Source organism: Oryzias latipes, chromosome 11, assembly GCF_053564925.1.
Source record: "Oryzias latipes strain Hd-rR chromosome 11, Olatipes_Hd-rR_3.1".
Classification (NCBI taxonomy): Eukaryota; Metazoa; Chordata; class Actinopteri; order Beloniformes; family Adrianichthyidae; genus Oryzias; species Oryzias latipes.
Genome location: NC_136247.1, coordinates 19,470,589 through 19,489,040, shown reverse-complemented (window position 1 = coordinate 19,489,040; position 18,452 = coordinate 19,470,589). Strand labels below are relative to the sequence as shown.

The 18,452-nt window shown below is 41.6% G+C and overlaps 1 protein-coding gene across 2 annotated transcripts in view; it reads left to right on the top strand.

The window, feature by feature from the left end:
- vps50 (VPS50 EARP/GARPII complex subunit) overlaps window positions 1-18,452 on the top strand; it is a 126,146-nt gene that overhangs the window by 97,633 nt on the left and 10,061 nt on the right. For both annotated transcript variants that reach the window (XM_023959805.2, XM_078954957.1), the window contains exons 23-25: window positions 9,648-9,796; window positions 12,795-12,891; window positions 16,334-16,492. In XM_023959805.2, the coding sequence (XP_023815573.1) occupies window positions 9,648-9,796; window positions 12,795-12,891; window positions 16,334-16,492 (405 nt within the window). The remainder of the gene's footprint in view (window positions 1-9,647; window positions 9,797-12,794; window positions 12,892-16,333; window positions 16,493-18,452) is intronic.

Below are 18,452 nucleotides of genomic sequence, written 5' to 3'. Positions count from 1 at the left end.
CTCAGATGAACACTCCTTTCAGATTGAGACCCTTTTCAGGGCGCTGTCCCCACCCAAACAACGAAGTCGACTATGAGAGCTGGCGCTCGAGTGTGGAACTCCTTTTAAAAGACCCCAGACAGCCTGATTCATGCAAATCCAGGAGGCTCTTGGAAAGTCTCTCTTCACCTGCTGTCGATCTGGTAAAGCACATACCTACCGAGTCACCTCCTTCCACCTACTTGAAAATTCTCGACTCTGCCTTCGGTACGGTTGAAGATGGAGACGACCTCTTTGCCAAATACTTGAACACTGTGCAGAATAATGGTGAGGCACCATCGTCTTACCTCCAGCGTCTTCAAGTCATGCTGAACACCACGTTCATAAGAGGTGGTGTTCCTGCTGGTGAACTAGACAAGCAGCTGTTAAAGCAGTTCATAAGAGGCTGTTGGGACAATGAGCTAATAGCAGAGCTCCAACTCGAACAGAAAAGGCAAATTCTACCTAACTTTTCCGAACTCCTTCTCATGCTCCGGACTGCTGAGAAAAGGCGCACAGCGAAAATGTCGCGCATGAAACAGCACTTGAATACAACAAAACCCCTGAAAGTTTCAAAACTCCAAAGCCACAGCCTTCAGAACAAAAATCAGAACCTCATCCAAGAAATCGTCCAAAGCCCTGGTACTGCTTCAGATGTGGGGAGGACGGGCACATCAAGCCCCAGTGTGAAAATGAGCCAAACTCTCCCCTAGTTGCTGAAAAAAGGAAACTCTTAAGAGACAAGCAGATGGCATGGGACAAAGTGAATGGACAAGAAACTACTTTTTTAAACTAAAGAGGGCTCCAGTTGTGGGACAAATTGGAGCTGAGCCAAAGACAAAGAGTCCCAAGAAAAAGAAACGCGTCTTGAACTTCCACACACAAGCTGAAATGTCACTTTCTCTTCCAAAAGGTCTTGTTGGAGCCAAGTGCACTGCCCAAGTAGCCATTGACGATCATGTGTGCAGCTGTCTATTAGACACGGGCTCGCAAGTAACGACGATTTCCCAATCCTTCTACGAAGAAAAACTGTCTCACTTACCTGTCCACAGCTTAAACGACCTGCTGGAGGTAGAAGGAGCGAACGGCCAGAATGTCCCCTACCTTGGCTTTATCGAAACTGCCATCACGTTCCCCAAGAGTTCATTGGGTACGGACATTGAAGTGCCAACACTAGCCTTGATCGTTCCCAACTTAAGCTCCAACTCACCTTCGCTGCTGATAGGTACTAACACCTTGGACATCTTGTATGAGCAGTACGGATTGGTTGTAGATTCCAAAGAAAAACATTCAGTTCCATATGGGTACAAAGTCGTTCTCAAAACACTTGCAGCCAGAAAAAAACACTCCGTTAATTCAGGCTTGGGTGAAGTCAGACTCCACAGTACTGATTGTGAAACTATTGGAGCTGGACAAACAAAAGTTTTGGAAGGATCGATAACTCGCAGAGTACCAGAAACTGGAAAATGGGTGACTGTTGAGGCGCCAACAACCACCTCTTTACCTGGTGGCCTTTTTGTCGAAGATGGGTTAGCAACCCTCCCATCCAAGTTCCCTCGCTGCATACCAGTCATCCTCAAGAACGAATCTGATCATGCCATCAGACTCACCCCAAAGACAATCATTGCAGAGATTCATGCTATCCAAAGTGTCCAGCCTGCAAACAATAAAACAGTGAATCCAAAATCTGAGAACAAGTCAAATCTCCAGTTTGATTTTGGTGATTCCCCCATCTCCAGTGAGTGGAAACAAAGAATAACAGACAAGTTAAACTCAATGCCAGAGGTATTTGCCCAACACGAGCTTGACTTTGGTCGTACTGGAAAAATCAAGCACCACATCACTCTCAGCGACCCTACACCTTTCAAACACAGGGCCAGGCCGATACATCCGCAAGACTTGGAGGCAGTACGCAACCACTTGCAACAGCTCCTCCATGCCGGAGTCATTCGCGAGTCTGAATCTCCCTTTTCGTCCCCGATTGTAGTCGTTCGCAAGAAAAATGGAGATGTCAGATTATGCATTGACTACAGAAAGTTAAATCTGCAGACTGTAAAAGACTCGTACGCCTTACCCAATCTCGAGGAGTCTTTCTCGGCTTTAAGTGGATCACACTGGTTTTCGGTCTTAGACCTAAAATCAGGCTTCTATCAGATAGAAATGGAGGAGGCCGATAAACAGAAAACTGCCTTCGTCTGCCCCCTCGGTTTCTTTGAGTTTAATAGAATGCCTCAAGGAATCACAAATGCCCCCAGCACTTTCCAGAGGCTCATGGAGCGTTGCGTGGGAGAGCTCAACCTGAAACAAGCCCTTGTGTTCCTTGACGACCTAATAGTGTTCTCTTCAACCTTGGAGGAACACGAAGAACGCCTCTTGCAAGTCCTGGGTCGTTTGAAAGAGTATGGTCTAAAACTGTCGCCACAAAAGTGCAGGTTTTTCCAGAGCTCCGTAAAGTACCTTGGCCACATCATCTCAGAAAAAGGAATTGAGACTGATCCTGAGAAAATCTTGTCACTCAGAACCTGGCCAAAACCAAACACTTTGAAGGAATTGCGGACATTCTTAGGATTCTGTGGATACTATCGCAGATTCATAAAGGATTATTCAAAGATCATGCGACCTCTCAACCAACTCACAAGCGGATATCCACCTCTGCATAAAAAGACAAGTGCCAAAGCCGGCACAGCCCAATATCATAACCCCAAAGATCCTTTTGGAGCAAGATGGAATGTGGACTGTCAAACAGCATTTGACGAAATCATCGAAAAATTGACAAGTGCCCCAGTGCTCGGGTTTGCCGACCCTACTCTTCCCTTTACCTTGCACACAGACGCAAGCACTTCAGGGTTGGGGGCAGCCCTCTACCAAACACAAGAAGGTCAGAAACGTGTGATCGCCTTCGCAAGCCGCGGGTTGTCAAAGTGTGAAGCTAAGTACCCTGCACACAAGTTAGAATTTCTCGCGCTAAAATGGGCAGTTACCGAAAAATTCCAAGATTACCTTTACGGACGCCCTTTCCTTGTGATCACTGACAGCAACCCCTTAACGTACGTCTTGACCACCGCAAAACTTGACGCTACAAGTTACAGATGGTTAGCTGCGCTGTCCACCTTTGACTTCCAACTGCAATACAGGGCAGGAAAACAAAATCAGGACGCGGACGGACTATCCCGACGCCCACATGGCGCACAACCAGACGACATGCTGTCCAAGAAAGAACTGGAAAGAATCCAACAGTTCACACAAAGGCACCTACCTGACACACACCATTCAAACCTTGTTGACCAGAGCATAATAAAAGCCATCTGTGAAAAGCACTTTGTCCACCAGTCCACAGACGAACTAGCAGAGTCCATCACTGACAATCCTTTGGTTCTGTCTTTTGCTCTCACTCCCCAAGCCGTCCCCCAAAGCTATGAAGAGGAGAACCAGCTTGGTGGTTTGCCAGTCATTCCTCACTTTACAACATCAGACTTGAAAGAAAAACAACATGCTGATACAAGCATCAGAGAAATAGTCAACCAGATAACGTTGGGAGAAAAACCCCCACCCACTGCAAAAAATGAGCTTCCTGAACTCGGCTTGTTGCTAAGAGAGTGGAACAAGTTAGTCCTTAAAGACGGAGTCCTCTATCGTACCAGACAAGAAAGTGCACAAACGCAGTATCAACTCGTGCTACCACAAGAGTTGAGACCCCTTGTCCTGAAAAGTTTACACGACGACATGGGACACTTAGGTGTCGAGAGGACATGGGACCTGGTGAGAAAGCGATTCTATTGGCCCAAAATGGCCACAGACATTGAGCTCAAGGTCAAGACTTGCGAACGTTGCACACGTCGCAAAGCCCGACCAGAAAAAGCCGCACCTCTCGTGAACATTGTCGTCACCCGTCCACTAGAGTTGGTGTGCATCGACTTTCTAAGTCTAGAGCCAGATTCGAGCAACACGAAGGATGTGTTAATGATTACAGACCACTTCACGAAGTATGCGCTCGCCTTGCCAACTCCAAACCAAAAGGCGCGCACAGTTGCTCGATTCCTCTGGGAAAACTTCATCTCTCACTATGGTTTTCCCGAGAGACTTCATAGTGACCAGGGTCCGGACTTCGAGTCTCGCACGATAAAGGAGCTCTGTCAGCTGGCTGGTATTCGAAAAGTACGAACTACTCCTTACCATCCGAGAGGGAACCCTGTTGAACGGTTCAACAGGACCCTCCTCGGCATGCTTGGCACACTGGAGAATCACAAGAAAACACACTGGCGCGAACACGTCCGACCCTTAGTACATGCTTATAATTGTACAAAGAATGAGGTGACGGGGTTTACCCCATATGAACTAATGTTTGGCCGACAGCCCCGGCTACCCGTCGACCTCGCGTTCGGTCTGCCAGTTGACCATCAGCCAAGTTCCCACTCAGAGTACGTTCGCAACCTCAAGTCAAGCCTCGAATCCAGCTACAAAATAGCAACTGAAATGGCAAAGAAATCGGCCAGTTGCAACAAAGCAAGATTTGATAAATGCATTGTTGAGTCCACCTTGAAGGAAGGCGACAGAGTGCTCGTGAGAAACCTTCGTATGCGAGGCAAGCACAAGTTAGCCGACCGCTGGGAACCTGAAGTTTACATCATTGTGAAACAATCAAACAACCTCCCTGTCTATGTTGTTAAACCAGAGACAAGATACGGTCCTCAAAGAACCCTTCATCGTGACCTGTTATTGCCATGTGGTTTCCTTCCTGCTAGCCCAGAGGAAGCAGAACAAATTGTGAAAGACAAACCAAGGCGACCCAAAACACGCCAACAAACAGAAAGTGTTGAACAAGGGTCCGATTGTGAAGATTCTGATCCTGGCTATTACTACGATTATCATGATCTAGTAGTGGAAGCCAAAAGTCCCTACATCCCACCTGACACAGAGAACCCTGAAACCGCTGTAGGGCAAACGCCAGTGGAAACAACCAAAGCTGCTGAAGCTAAAGAGAGTCAACAACTATCGGATGAGACATACTTACCAAGTGAGACAAACCCACCAGAAGAGTCCTTAACCGAACCTGTAGAAAGAAACTTACCTGAAGAGAATCCAATCGAAACTGACGGAGATATCCAAGTCGATACTTACCCTGAAGAAGAAAACCTACCTCAAGTAGATCCTGAAGAGTCCCCTGAAACAGACAGCCAAACCAAAGACATTTCTGACATGCCCATAGAGATTGTCACTGACACAGACCAGTGCCCAGAAGCCACTGACACTAATGACACCATCACTGATCCCCTAAGACGTTCAAACAGACATAGGGAACCTGCTCAGAGACTGACCTATCCTGAACTAGGTAACCCACTCGTCACTGTAGTCCAGTCTCTATTTCACAGCTTAGCAGTAGCATTCACTGACTCTTTAAATGCTCCCAAGATGTTAAAGATAGAAACTGTGTGAAACATGTACGAGGACGTGCATGAGAAAAGGAGGGGAGGATGTAACCCCCGTTACAAATACACTCAGTAATGATATAAAAAGGTCAATAAATATTAATAAACAACATGATAAAAACAGCTAAAAGTTGTGAGGATAAAAATATAAATAGTATTCACATTAATAATTTATAGGTTTTATTACTATTTTTGTTTAAAAAGAGAAATTGTTTTTGTTGTCGATAAAGTTTAAAGTTTTTTCAAGAGCCCTCCCCAACCTGTGCGGCGCGTAGCGGAGAGATAGGCCTGTTTAGGGCAGAGACAGCAAGCACGCGCAGCAGAGTAGCCATTAGCTGAAAAACTACGGTGAAAAACTAAAATAACGGTGCAAACCTGTTGTCTAGCCAGACCGGAAGAGGGGTGTGAGCCAAATAAGATTTCATGCCATTACCAGACGAGTTTTGGCCAGGTTTTTGAGTCCCCCCGAGAGTAATTGGGAGACGGTTCCGGACCGGATCGTTCTGGACTTCTCCTGATCCATGGATGGCGAGCCTACCCAAGGAGCACGATAATCCGGACTGCCTGTAGAGCATCACGTGGTCCTTTACTTTTCCTCACTACTACAAAATCTCTGCCAAGGTCGCGGTAGGAGATTGAACACTAACTGTGGATCCAATATACTTTAAAGGAGCACTACCAAAACTGGATACGTCTGCTAACAAACTTTAAAGGATTTTGCTAAGCAATTGGACATTTAGAAAAACAGTTCTTTGTTTGCTTTGCATATTGAATTGTCTTTTGTTTGATATCTGATATTTTGTAACTTTAAAGGATACTTTTGGTGTAAATTTAAAGTGACAAAACTGATTTACAAAAAAGTGAAAAGGGTAAATATAGTGAACTCAAAAGAAAGCTTAAACTAAATTTAAGTTAAATAAATTTAGTTCTGTAACTAAAATCCCTTTAAACCAAATGACCGGTCATCTTTAATTAAAATAGATTGAAACTGAAATTAACTTGAACAAAACCTTTTATTTGAACTTTAACAGAAAAAGTAAAGGAAAAAACAACATAAAGGGTGTTGAAAAGGTGTCTTAACATTACTTAAGAACCAAATTTGTATGTTTATTGTTGTTTGTCAATTGTTCAGTAAACTGCCGGCTTTTTCCATTCTACCTTTTTATTGACTCTTGGCTCTTTTATTCAATACACACCACTCCGTGCGAACCTATATTTGGTCCAGTAGCCTGACTACCTCTGCCTAATAGCATAGGTGCTACACTTGCGTTTGATTAAATAAAAGCAAAATTTGCTTTAAGTTTTCTGCCGTTTGCACCTATTGCTTTCCTTACGTTGAGGGGAAAAATTGGGGAAAAATCGGACATCGAATGTAAAAAAATTAAATGGGTGATTTTATTTTTAGGCCAAATCGCCCAGCCCGAAGTTCTTTATTATCTGTGTCATTACCAGAAAAATGATGCTATGGATTTTTAACTCTGTGTTCCACAGTGACTCATGCATGTGTCCATTTCCAGGAAAAAAAGGCAGAGCACATTTACCTGTTTGGTCAAATCAAACGTTTTATATTTGTCCATGTCTACCACAAATTATTCAATAAAAGTCAACTTCTGCTGCAATCTGCCAGAAGTGCAGGTTAGATTGATCCAAGAAACATTGTTTGAGTGCTTTCAATGTCGGTTTCTCCAGCAGGAAGGCAGAGCTGCCCAAAGATGTGCCTCTCCTAACCAATCTAGTCAAATGAATCTATAGCAAAACAAAGTTTACTTTAAGCATGTTCATGCGTAAGCATTTTTTACGACGGAGTATCAGGGCCACCAAAAAAAAAAAAAAAGTAAAATTACGAGTTTTTATCTCGTAAATTTAGGAGATAAAACTCGTAAATTGATGAGAAAAACTCGTAAATTTATGAGAAAAAAACTCGTAAATTTACGATATTAAGTGGAAGTGAGCATGCAGAGCAGCAGGTGAACGCCGCGCAGCAACAGAGCAGACCGACTAAACTCAGTTGAACAGGTGATCTGAATGAGCTTGAACATTCCAAATATCTGGAAGCTCATTTGTTTTATTTATTGATGGTTGGTTTGCAGGATCCTGCAGCCCGATGAAGCCATCTGTGTCCCTGCAGCTTTCCACTTCAATCCTTTCTTCCTCCACCAAAAAAAAGATCTTTACATTTGTGTGACGCTTCCGTCTGAGGAGGAGGATCACTTTTTTTGGCATTTTCAACGTTCTAATGCTAATATAATAGACTATTTTCATTCATCTTTGTTGTTTGATGATATAACGGGACGTTTATTTCCGCATTGGTGTTCGGATCTGATGACAGGTTCATGACGTAAGGTGACAGATGAACTTCAGGGTTTGTGAATGAAAAGGAGAATAAAAGCCGCAACGATCCACTACGCTCAAACGTGTCTCTGAGCTCCTTATTTTACATATGAAACTCCGCTTTACTGACACTGAACCCCGGAAAGACGGCTACACTGACAATAATCTGATTTTGAGTCGCCAAAGGTTCAGAATCTCTTTGTTTTAAACCTATAATAAACCTGGAAATAAAGCTTCACAAAAGGCTCCACATCTTTCATCTTCAAGCGATGCTCCGATAAACGGACAACTTCGGTGTTTTCTCCTTGTTAATCTATGACTTTTTTCTCGTAAATTTACGAGTTTTTTTCTCGTAAATTTACGAGATAAAATGTCGTAATTTTACTTTTTTTATTTTTTATTTTTGGAGGCCCTAAAACTCCGTCGTAATTTTTAATACCACAGCAACACAAAAGAAGAAAACACTTTTCTAAATGTAATAATCAAAAGCAAAACCTTCATATTAAAAACCATCCACCTAATTCCACTGGAGCCAACCCAGCTAGTGTTTGGTGAAGGCGGGGTACACACTGAACAGGTTGGCAGTCTGTTGCAGGGCAACACAGTCACATTCACACCTAGTGGCAATTTAGACACACTAATTAACCCATGAAGCATATTTTGGAGGACCCAGATAACACCCACATATGCAGGAGGACAACATGCAAACTCCACACATAAAGGTTCCCAGCAGTGATTTGAACTGGTGCCTTCTTACTGTGAGGTGAGGGCGCTAATCCCTGACCTCTACACATACAACATAGTGAAACATATAATGTCTTGAAATAGAAAAAAAAAGAGACTGAAATCGTGCTTGGAGTTGAAGTGAGGAAGTAATGTCTTGGGAATCTGTCTGCACCAGTGAACCCCTCACTCGTTATCACGGAGGACGTCACCCCAGGAAGCACTTAGCCAAACCCGGGCAATTCCACTGCAATTACCTTGTGAGGCCTAAAACGTGAAAGTTTGTGCTTTTGTCATTTGTTGGAAAACTACAGTAAGATGAAACCAGCAAATTGATTGATTAGACTGGATTTATTCCACTGAAAGACTCAAAAATGATGCCAATTTACATGTTGCAGTTACTGGAAAAACATGGGTTTGCATACTCAATATGTGTTTTTATAATGCAATATATTTGTAATATTGATGATTATGTTCATCTTACATTTTGAGTAACTGCTGACTTTTTTTTTTACATCTTCGCAAACCCAGCCTTTTTACCCCTATAAGGTCTGATATAATATGAAACTGTGGACCAGTCTTCATTCTGAAACACTTCAGCTCAAGCATAGACACGTAAAAGAAAGCCTGTGCACACATAGCTACTCACAATTACTTTTTAATTAGATCCTCAATGCATTCAGTTTGCCGATTCGTTGAGGTAAAACAACAGAGTTATTAGCAGAAGACAAGTAGCTATGGCAACGGTGTCAACAACCTCTTTGTACAAACCCTGGAGTCCGTGAAGAACACAAAATTGCATATTAACTTTTCCGTTTAAAAAAAAAATCTGATTGAATTGAAACATTTGCTCTTTCTTTCTTATATTTTGTTTTGCCAGAGAGAAAATATTACTTTGTGGAACCATGATCATTTTATCATTTACCCCCCTCCACTGCGTATCATTTACTGTATAATAAAATGTTCTGTCATCAATATTTGTGACTCATTACTGCCCTGTGCCAGTCAGCTAATGTGAAATTAAGTGTTAAGTCTGTTAAGTGATGCATGTTTGTGTGTGGATCCTATGAGGAATGGTGTTGCATCGTTGCTGACGGTCCAGCAGAAGTGACTTCCTCAGACTAGTAAAATTGCCTGAATATTTTTCAGGATCCCGTTGGGGAGAACGCAGGAGTCCACGCCCCGACAGAGGACAGGAAAGAAAAGGTGCCGAGCCCCCACCTCAGCCATCTGGTGGTCCTCACAAACAGTGAGACCCTCTATGGCCTGGCTCAGAGGGTGGTGGCCACCGAGTCTCTGTAAGTACAGTCTACCCAATAGGGAAAATATCTGCGCAGTGTGTCATCATCATGTATGCGTGACCTGCAGCAGCACATTTACAAGAGTTTACTCAAACGAATGGGGAGAGAAATGGTAACATCTGTTGAATGTGATGGCTCAAATGTCATCACTTGTTTCTCGGGGTGGTGTGATGCAACTCTACTGTAATCTTCGTCCAAGCGTTTGCTCTGATCAAGTTTGTGTTCACTGTCGTCGAGCAGTGTTGCCCAGTTCAGCCTTCAAAGATTTTCCTGCATGTTTGGTGTGAGCGCTCACTTCCTGGAGCCGGTTCACCTCCAGAAAGCACTCTTACCATTAAGTTGTTGTGATCAGTTGTCATCTGTGATTTATTTTCTTTGTGTTTTACCAAAGTGGTTCCTCCTCCCCTTTGTCTTTGCGTCTTAAATCGAAGCCACAGTGGCGCCCTCACCTATAATTGGGTTAAACAATCATCAGTGCTGACAGCCCTTAGACTTGTACAGCAACAGCTCTGAAATGAAGGCCTGAAGCTCAAATAGCACTGCTGTAAAAATGCTGAATATGCTTTTACTATCTCACAACACCTTTTTTTCCCTTTTTTATGTTAAAGGCTGTGTAAACAAATGACAACCCAAGAGTTTAACCCTTTAACACCAGAGATGTCGCTGGTGATACTGAAATAACACACACTCCTTGATGTACCGTAATTTTATGACTATTTATGCTATCAACATGAATCCGCTAACTCTGATGCAGAGAAAACTGGCTTTTCATATCAGCTTTGCACTAATATGCAGCACAGTAAAGTGCAAAGCTGGTTAAAGAGTTACGGTTGTCAAAAGTCTGTCAAGACTGGAGCTAAAGCTCTGGTGTTAAAGAGTTGATCATTAAAGTGTACTCTAGTTCATGTCTTTAGTTGATTTTAAAAAGGAAATCTCGTTTGGTGAGAATAAAACTGATTACTTATGCAAAAACTACAGGACAATCTTCTGAAAATGGATTTCTGGATAAGTCAAAAGATTGTTATAATGTGTAATTTTGAACTGAAAAAGGTGTTTTTGTGAAAAGCTAATTATTTAAATGGATAACCCAAAAGAAACCAGAGTAAAGATCAAGGTTAAAGTCCAGCACAGTGAGCTTGCAGCTGTTGTTCCGGTGCGATCAGATGAGGGTGACCTGAGGGAACACGCAGTGCTGAGGCGTACTGTAATGTGATTTCCTCTGCTGCTCCACTGAAAGGAGCAAATGTTCACCGGTGCCTCTGCTGTTCCGCAGCCCTCCACAGACACTAATTATAGATTTTGTGAGTGCATATGAGTTTATTGGATTGGCTCATTAAGAAGCATTGGTTTAGATTTAAAGGCTTTAAAATAATAAGTATTCAAAGTGTGTTTTTTGTAATTATAAAAAAAAAGACTGGAGGATTACAAAAAGAGGTTGTACAGGTCAACGCCCTCCCCTGGAAAAAGAAAAACACATCATATTGATACAACAATTGTGGAGCAGTTACTAAATAGTATGTGTTTGGGTGAGGAAAAACTTTGTAATCTTTTATTATATAATGCTATTTCATTTTTATTCTAATCCTGACTTTTTATCATAATTTAGCATTTTAGTTTTAGATCTTAATTTTTTTTTATTTTGATTTCAGATTTGAAACTGTTTGGGATTTGTTAATCTCTTGATTTTAGTGGATTTGTTTTGATTTAATTTTGGGAATTTACTAAAAATGTCCTTAAAGTCACTAAGCTCACATATGTTCAGATATATGTTGGAATTTTCTTTGGTAGATGTTTTGCGTTTGGTGTCTTCACTTGGCTTGGACTCAAACATTTGTTTTCTTTAGTTAAACACAGGTCAGATAACGTTTTGTTTTGTTTTTTCTGGCAGAATTAAAGAAGCCTGAAATATAGCATGTAGGACAGAAGGAGCTTGATCCTTCTGCTACGTTGGACTTGCATAAATCAACTTCTGTGTAATATTTATCTGAGGGCTGAACTGCAAAATGTGGGTTTGCTTTTGCCACATAATCTAAGTTCTGCTTTTTAAAGTTAAAGCCATACCTTAAGATTGGAGACGATGGGGAACTCAGTATTGATTTAATTCAGTGTTTTTCCCTCTCTTAGTTGCATTTTTTACATTCTGCCTCTCACCTCTAACTGCTGAGAAATGGCTCTCATCAGCTTTTTATCCTTTTTGCTTTAAGAAACACCAAACTCAGCTGAACTTAAGACCGGCCAAACCTGCTCGCCCAGTTTTTTGTGCACAATAATACTTAAGAGCAATATAGTCTGAATACACAGAGGAATGGAGGTATTACAGTCCTTCTGCTGGTGTTTGGGATTTTTCTTCTTTCCACGGCATCCTTTAGTTATCATTTGTCGACTTTGATTTTCATGCTGTTTTTGAAAAAGATAACTAAAAATATCAAGTTATAAGGCAGCCTGCCTGATTTTTTGACATTTTAAATGATTTAATTTGTGTTTGGAGGGAATCCTCAACGACTACATGTTTGCCATCATTCTTAAAACTCTAAACTTGCAGAATGAAAAAGCCAGACTGTAGCTTTTATTCTTGAATAGTTCAATTTAAATCTTTCTATGACAAACTTGAACAATATTCGGTAAACATTCGACTGCTGAAATGATAGAAAATGCAAAAATATTCAAGTCCCGATGATACTTGGTAAAACGTTTCATCTAACTACTGAAGGTGCAAGCAGTGTCGGGACTTAAAGAGAAAACACCCTGTTCCTGTTCAGGTCATCTGCTCACCACAGTATCAGTACAGACGTCAAACTTTGCTTAAAAGACAAACTATTTCACCAATTTAAGCCAATTCTTTTTTGAAAATGGTCATCTGTTTAAATATTTAAGAATAATGCAGTTTGAAGGTGTATATAAAGCAGCCAAACCTTCATTTGCTGCAGCAATGTCAACTGTTTTATATCCGTCGTGAAAACTGGTTCTGGGGAACACTCTTTTCTTTCTCCCTCAGAGCGTGTCTGGCTGAGCTGTTCGAGTCCCTGCAGTCGCATTTGGATGCTATGATGCCTGCAGCCAAGAAGCCCTTCTTGCAGCAGTTTTATTCCCAGGTACTGTATGTCTCAGTATTCAGAGCATGTGTCTTCATATCCGCACGGACTTTACCGAGCAATCCCTGCAGCTTTTTGACATGACAACACTTTCAGCCACAAGAGCTGTTCCATGGGTCTGTGAGGGCATTTGAAATGCAGTCTCTTTTCCTCCCTTATTGGTTTTTATGTCTGAAATCTAATGAGCATTGAATCCCAATGTGTTTTACTGTTGTTAGATCAGGTCATCTGCTCGGATAAAATGCAAATGGCTCAAAAAACGGAGTTTTGACCTTTTTTTACACAAATTAAGTACATTTACCATATTATTGTTAAACTGATTAGGTATTTGTACTGATTAAAGTCCATTAATATAAGCCTTAAGCTATGTTCAAGTGGGAATTTAGCCCACGGTGTTCACACTGGATAAGCATGGAGGGGCTTCTTCTTCTGTTTCTACTGTTTACTAGCGCCTGTCCTCCACCCACAGTTGGTTGGTAAATAGCCTGGTGTGCTTGGTGTTGTCAAAGGCTGGTGGTGTAGGACCCAAAAATGCAGGAGACCAGGCTTAGTGGCGGAAACGCTGACATTTAATGAACTTGAACGAGACAAAAAATCCTATGGAGCAACAAAAAGGTGACACGACAGAAAAGATGACCTGACACTGAGGAACGGAAAACCAGACACTTGATTAACTAAATAAAGACAAGCTGTGGAAGATCAACTTGAAATCGATGAGACTGACAAGAACATGACAAAAAAATACCACAGACACCCAGAGAGCCCAGAATCCTCACATCTGTGCAATGTCAAAGTGGTGCAAATCCTGTCAATCTCGTTCGAATCTTTTTTTCTTTCTTTTTTCTATTCCCAGACTTGGGTTATAATTCCGGCCAGGCAAAAACCACAATTATTAATTTTCCTCCGTGGTCAGTTTTGAAACGGTTGGCATTTCCGTAAATTAAAAGGGACGTCACTACCAAATCTGAGTCCTTGTATGGCGTTTCATCGCTGTCATAAAGTGAAAGGGTGTAAAGACAACTGAGTGGGCGTATTCAGGAACTAAGTGAGGAATCTTACAACCGCGCAACCGAGCGACCCCGTATTTTACAACTGCAGGCCTGCAATCCTAACCGAGCGGGGATCCTAAACAGTCAGTTCCTCTTTGCGCCCTCAGCAGGATTTACGCTCAGAGTTAAGGGGGTGTTTTTGTCACTTGGGGGGCGGTAACCTTTCTGGTTGATCTGATTGGCTAAAATTTGCATGTCAAGTCCGACGAGGCAGCGGGGCGGGACTTTCTTTTTTCAGAGCGGGGGGGTTAACTCTTGAGCTGCGTGCGACTATCTGCCCTTTGTCATATTTTGTATATACAGTACTTTCATAACCATAAGGTGAACATAAAAGTCTTACATTTTCTCCAAAATGTACAGAGCGGCCCTAATGTGTTGTTGTGTGACTTCGATAAAGAGGACCTAGGAGAGAACAGCATGAGAACGGTATGGAGAGAGGAGAGGACGTGAGAGAAGACACCCCCCCCCCCCCCCCCCCTCATAGTACAGGTGCAGATATGTGCATAATGAAGAACAAAATCGTTTTGGAAACCCTGGAAATGCAAAGAGACACGATTAAGAAACAGTTTAACTGGAAGCTATCAGCTACACGGAGTAACACGACAATAGAGCAACTGCAGTTCGGTTAAGTTAGATCTTCACAGATTCGGACTTCCGGCCTCAATAACTCTTCTGATAAACGTTCAAATGTGTCAGCAGTTATCTCTATCCTTTTGTATTAACACAGAGAGTGAACTACAAATGCATTTCTAAATAAAAAAGATTGTTTTTATTGGCTTTTAATCAGAATTGTTTGCTTCAAGCAGTGAATGCAGAAAGAGCAGCGAGCCGCTGCAAAGGGACCGTCAACAAAGTGTATACTCTGTGAAACACCATTCTGTAAAAATCAATAATCTCACAAAAAAGAATAAATGTCTATATTTACATGAACAGGTCATTTTGGCTCTGTTTCAAACTTGTTTGCCAACCCTGTTTGTGTTAGAGGCTTGAATAGAAAAAAACGACAAATGTAACGTGGATTCAAACCTTAACCAATGACCCAAGACCAAGGTAAGAAAGTGCAGCGGGTTTTTTTTGTGCTGTAAATTTTTCTCATCTGAAAATCACTGCATTTGTTACCGTTTTAATCCTTTTAATCCTCGTTACAGCCGCAGATTCTTTTCTAATAAAGCCCCTAAAAGAAAGTCCCGCCCCGCTGCCTCGCCGGACTTGACATTCAAATTTTAGCCAATCAGATCAACCACAAAGGTTACTGCCCCCAAGGGACAAACACACCCCTGAATACTGCCCCCCAAGTGACAAAAACGCCCCCTTAACACTGAGCGTAAATCCTGCTGAGGGCGCAAAGAGGAACTGACTGCGCAAGATTCCCGCTCAGTTAGGATTGCAGGCCTGCAGTTGTAAAATACGGGGTCGCTTGGGTAGAATTGCGCCTTCGCGGTTGTGAGGTTCACTCAGTTCCTGACTACGCCCGCTCAGTTGTCTTTACGCCCTTTCACTTTATGACAGTGATGAAACGCCATACCTTGCCTGGTCAAAGTTCAACCGGTTAAATTTCAATGGCCACACGTTTTGTATGTAGAGCTTGAAAGCGGTCGTATAAACCTCCGTATCTGTACGTGAACGTGAGCGTTTTGATCGTGAAAGACGGAATTTTTGCGTTGTCATAGACTTTTCATTAGAATTACAGGCTTGAACGTGCGTGGTGTGAACGTGGCTTAAGTCACAACTGTCCTTACAGGCGCTTATGGGCAGTCTGCAGGTGAAAAATTGACAAAGCTGTACTGGGACACAGATGGCCCTTAGGAAATCTAAAAGTCATAGACCGCTCAGTGAGCCACTAGAGTGAAAATATTTATGCACATTGTTTTCCTTGGGCATGCAAGCGACATCATAGAGTGCACTTAAACAATACCCAAGCGTAAGTGAGGTACAAGGAGGTGAAATGCAGGCATGTCGTAATGATTAATGCTTTTTTTTTTCTTCAAATCCTGTGCATTGTGCAAAGAGCCTGTTGGTGCTGTTCAAGTGATATGTGTGCAATCCTTACGCACAGACTGACTGTAAGACATTAGGAACTTAGGTTATCAGAGCACTGCGAACAAATGACACTCAATCCTGTCACACATTTCTTGGCTGCTCTTTAAATGTCCTCTTCATCCTGGACATATTCAGCTGACATGTATGTCTGTTTCGTCCTCTGACTTCACTCTTGTAAATGTTTGTGTAAATAGACTTACGTAACCCAGGACCTGATATTACCTGCAGAGTGCTTCCACCTCAAAAGAGACCTTGGCTCAGATTGTGTGTCCCATTACTGCCTTGCATAACATCATGGAAGCTGTCTGTTGCCTCTGAAAGACGTTGCATTTTTCCGCCCCTTTCCCTGGCAGACGGTGTCTACAGCCAGCGAGCTGCGGAAGCCAATCTACTGGGTCGTGGCAGCCAAGGCCATCGACTACGAGCAGATGCTGCTCATGATGGCCGGAGTCAAATGGGACATCAGAGAGATAATGTCACAGCACAACATATACGTAGACGTCCTGTTGAAGGTAACTGTGGTCACCTCTTCATTTTTCTACACCTGAAACAGCAAAGTGAGTCTGGAAAGGTGAATGATGAGTGGCCTGAAAGTGGAGCTACCTTTGAAAAAGCGAAGGGGAGCATTCAGTCAATTAATAGGTCCCCATCATCCATCAGTGAATGAGCCTTAAGTAAATATTTTTTCTTTTTTTTGCACCACAAGGACAGGAACTGTTTCTTTAAAATCCAAGTCCTTTCTGTGCTAAACATGGTATGAAATGTGAAATTCTTTCATCCAGACGAGGGCTTTTCCCCTCCTTCCAAGAAGAAGACAGCTGTCTTAACCCCTTTACCACCTGTGCAGTAATGATCCCCCTCATGCATTGTTTTACTTGCATTGAGTCTCTTTTCTCACATGCTGATACAGACGTTCATGCGTCAACTTTCTGGCGGTCTCCTGCTGTTTCACACGACACGACGAGCTTTAAATCACCAGCAGGAGGAATTATTGTCAATTGGATTCATTTTAATGAAACCTTGTGAAAAAGTTTCAGCTCACCCTGCAATAATTGATTTCTGCACCTTGAAGCTTTTAAAGCAGATCAGAATTGGCGGAAATGCTTTTTCTGCTCCTGTTTTTTTTGCTACACTAGCTTCTGTTTAAGACCAGCTGGGAGCATCTTTGTAATATTTTCAATTAGATTTAATGAAGATGTTATGCAAACATTTCATTAAAGCTGTTTCAGGGTTTATTTTAGACATAATTTCCAGTACAAGTATTAAGAGCTGAGTACAGATTCCACTTTTTTTTTGTCTTCCCTCCAACATCTGATGGTTTTTTTCTGCAAAGCGCTGTAACAGTTTTTAAAGTCAGCTATTTTGATTTTTCAACCAAATTGTTTCTAGGAAAAAAAACACCAAACCTTGCAGGAAAACTTATAACTGAGTGATCTTTTTGCAGACTTCGTGTAGAAATCTGCAAATTTTTCAATGACCTCTGCTCTCATTTAAATTTATGCCATTCTGTGAAAATTGAAGAGTTTGCAGGGTCAGGGGACTTTAAGCCAATGTCACAACAAAAAAACAAACACATAAATTTTCATGTTTTAATATACAAAAAACCTAAATTCAGCAAAAAATGGCCAACAATAGAGGTGTTTGGGTTAAAAGAAAGACAAAGCAAAACAAATATCAAAATTAGGTTCTAGTCAGACATGTATATTAAAGATTCTTGTGAGACTGATGACGTAACCAAATATTTTTCAATCAATTTTAATTTTTATTGCTGCTACCCAATATGAACAAACAAAAAGGAAATGTCAAATTTACTTTTATGTAGGCCTGAAGAAAATTGTTCCTGGGTTCTCCAGGGTTGAAAAGGTTCTGTTGCACAGGAAAAAAAAAATTCTCATAGTTTGAAATCATTAAAAAAAATATTAATTCAGCAAAACAAAGTTTGGTGGTGTGTGGAGGTGTTTTGGGACAAATGAAAGACAAAACCAAACAGTTCCCTAAACTTAGGTTCTAGTCTGACACTTGTATAAAAGATTCCTTTGAGACTGATATAATTACCAAATGTTTTTTATTCATTTCAATTTTTATTTTTACTTGCATAAAATGATAAAGTTATGTTATTATTCCTATTATTTACCTGTAGCCCAAACCAACAAGGGTCAATTTTGGCAGCAGTTTTTGCTTTATTTATTTATTCTGATACTTATTTTTCCCCCCAGCTGGTTTTAAATGCTAATACACTAATAAACAAACCATTAAAAAATGCCATATTAACTTTAAAAGGCTGGAGAACATTGTTCCTGGGTTCTCCAGGGTTAGGAAAGGTCAGAGATTATTTTTTGCAGAAACAATGATGCTCTTGCATCTAGACGTTTACTTGGAAAATGAAAAGGTGTTGGGCTTTATACATCTATTTTTTGTCAGTTTCATCATCTAGATCAGTGTTTTTCAACCAGTGTGCCGCGGCACACTAGT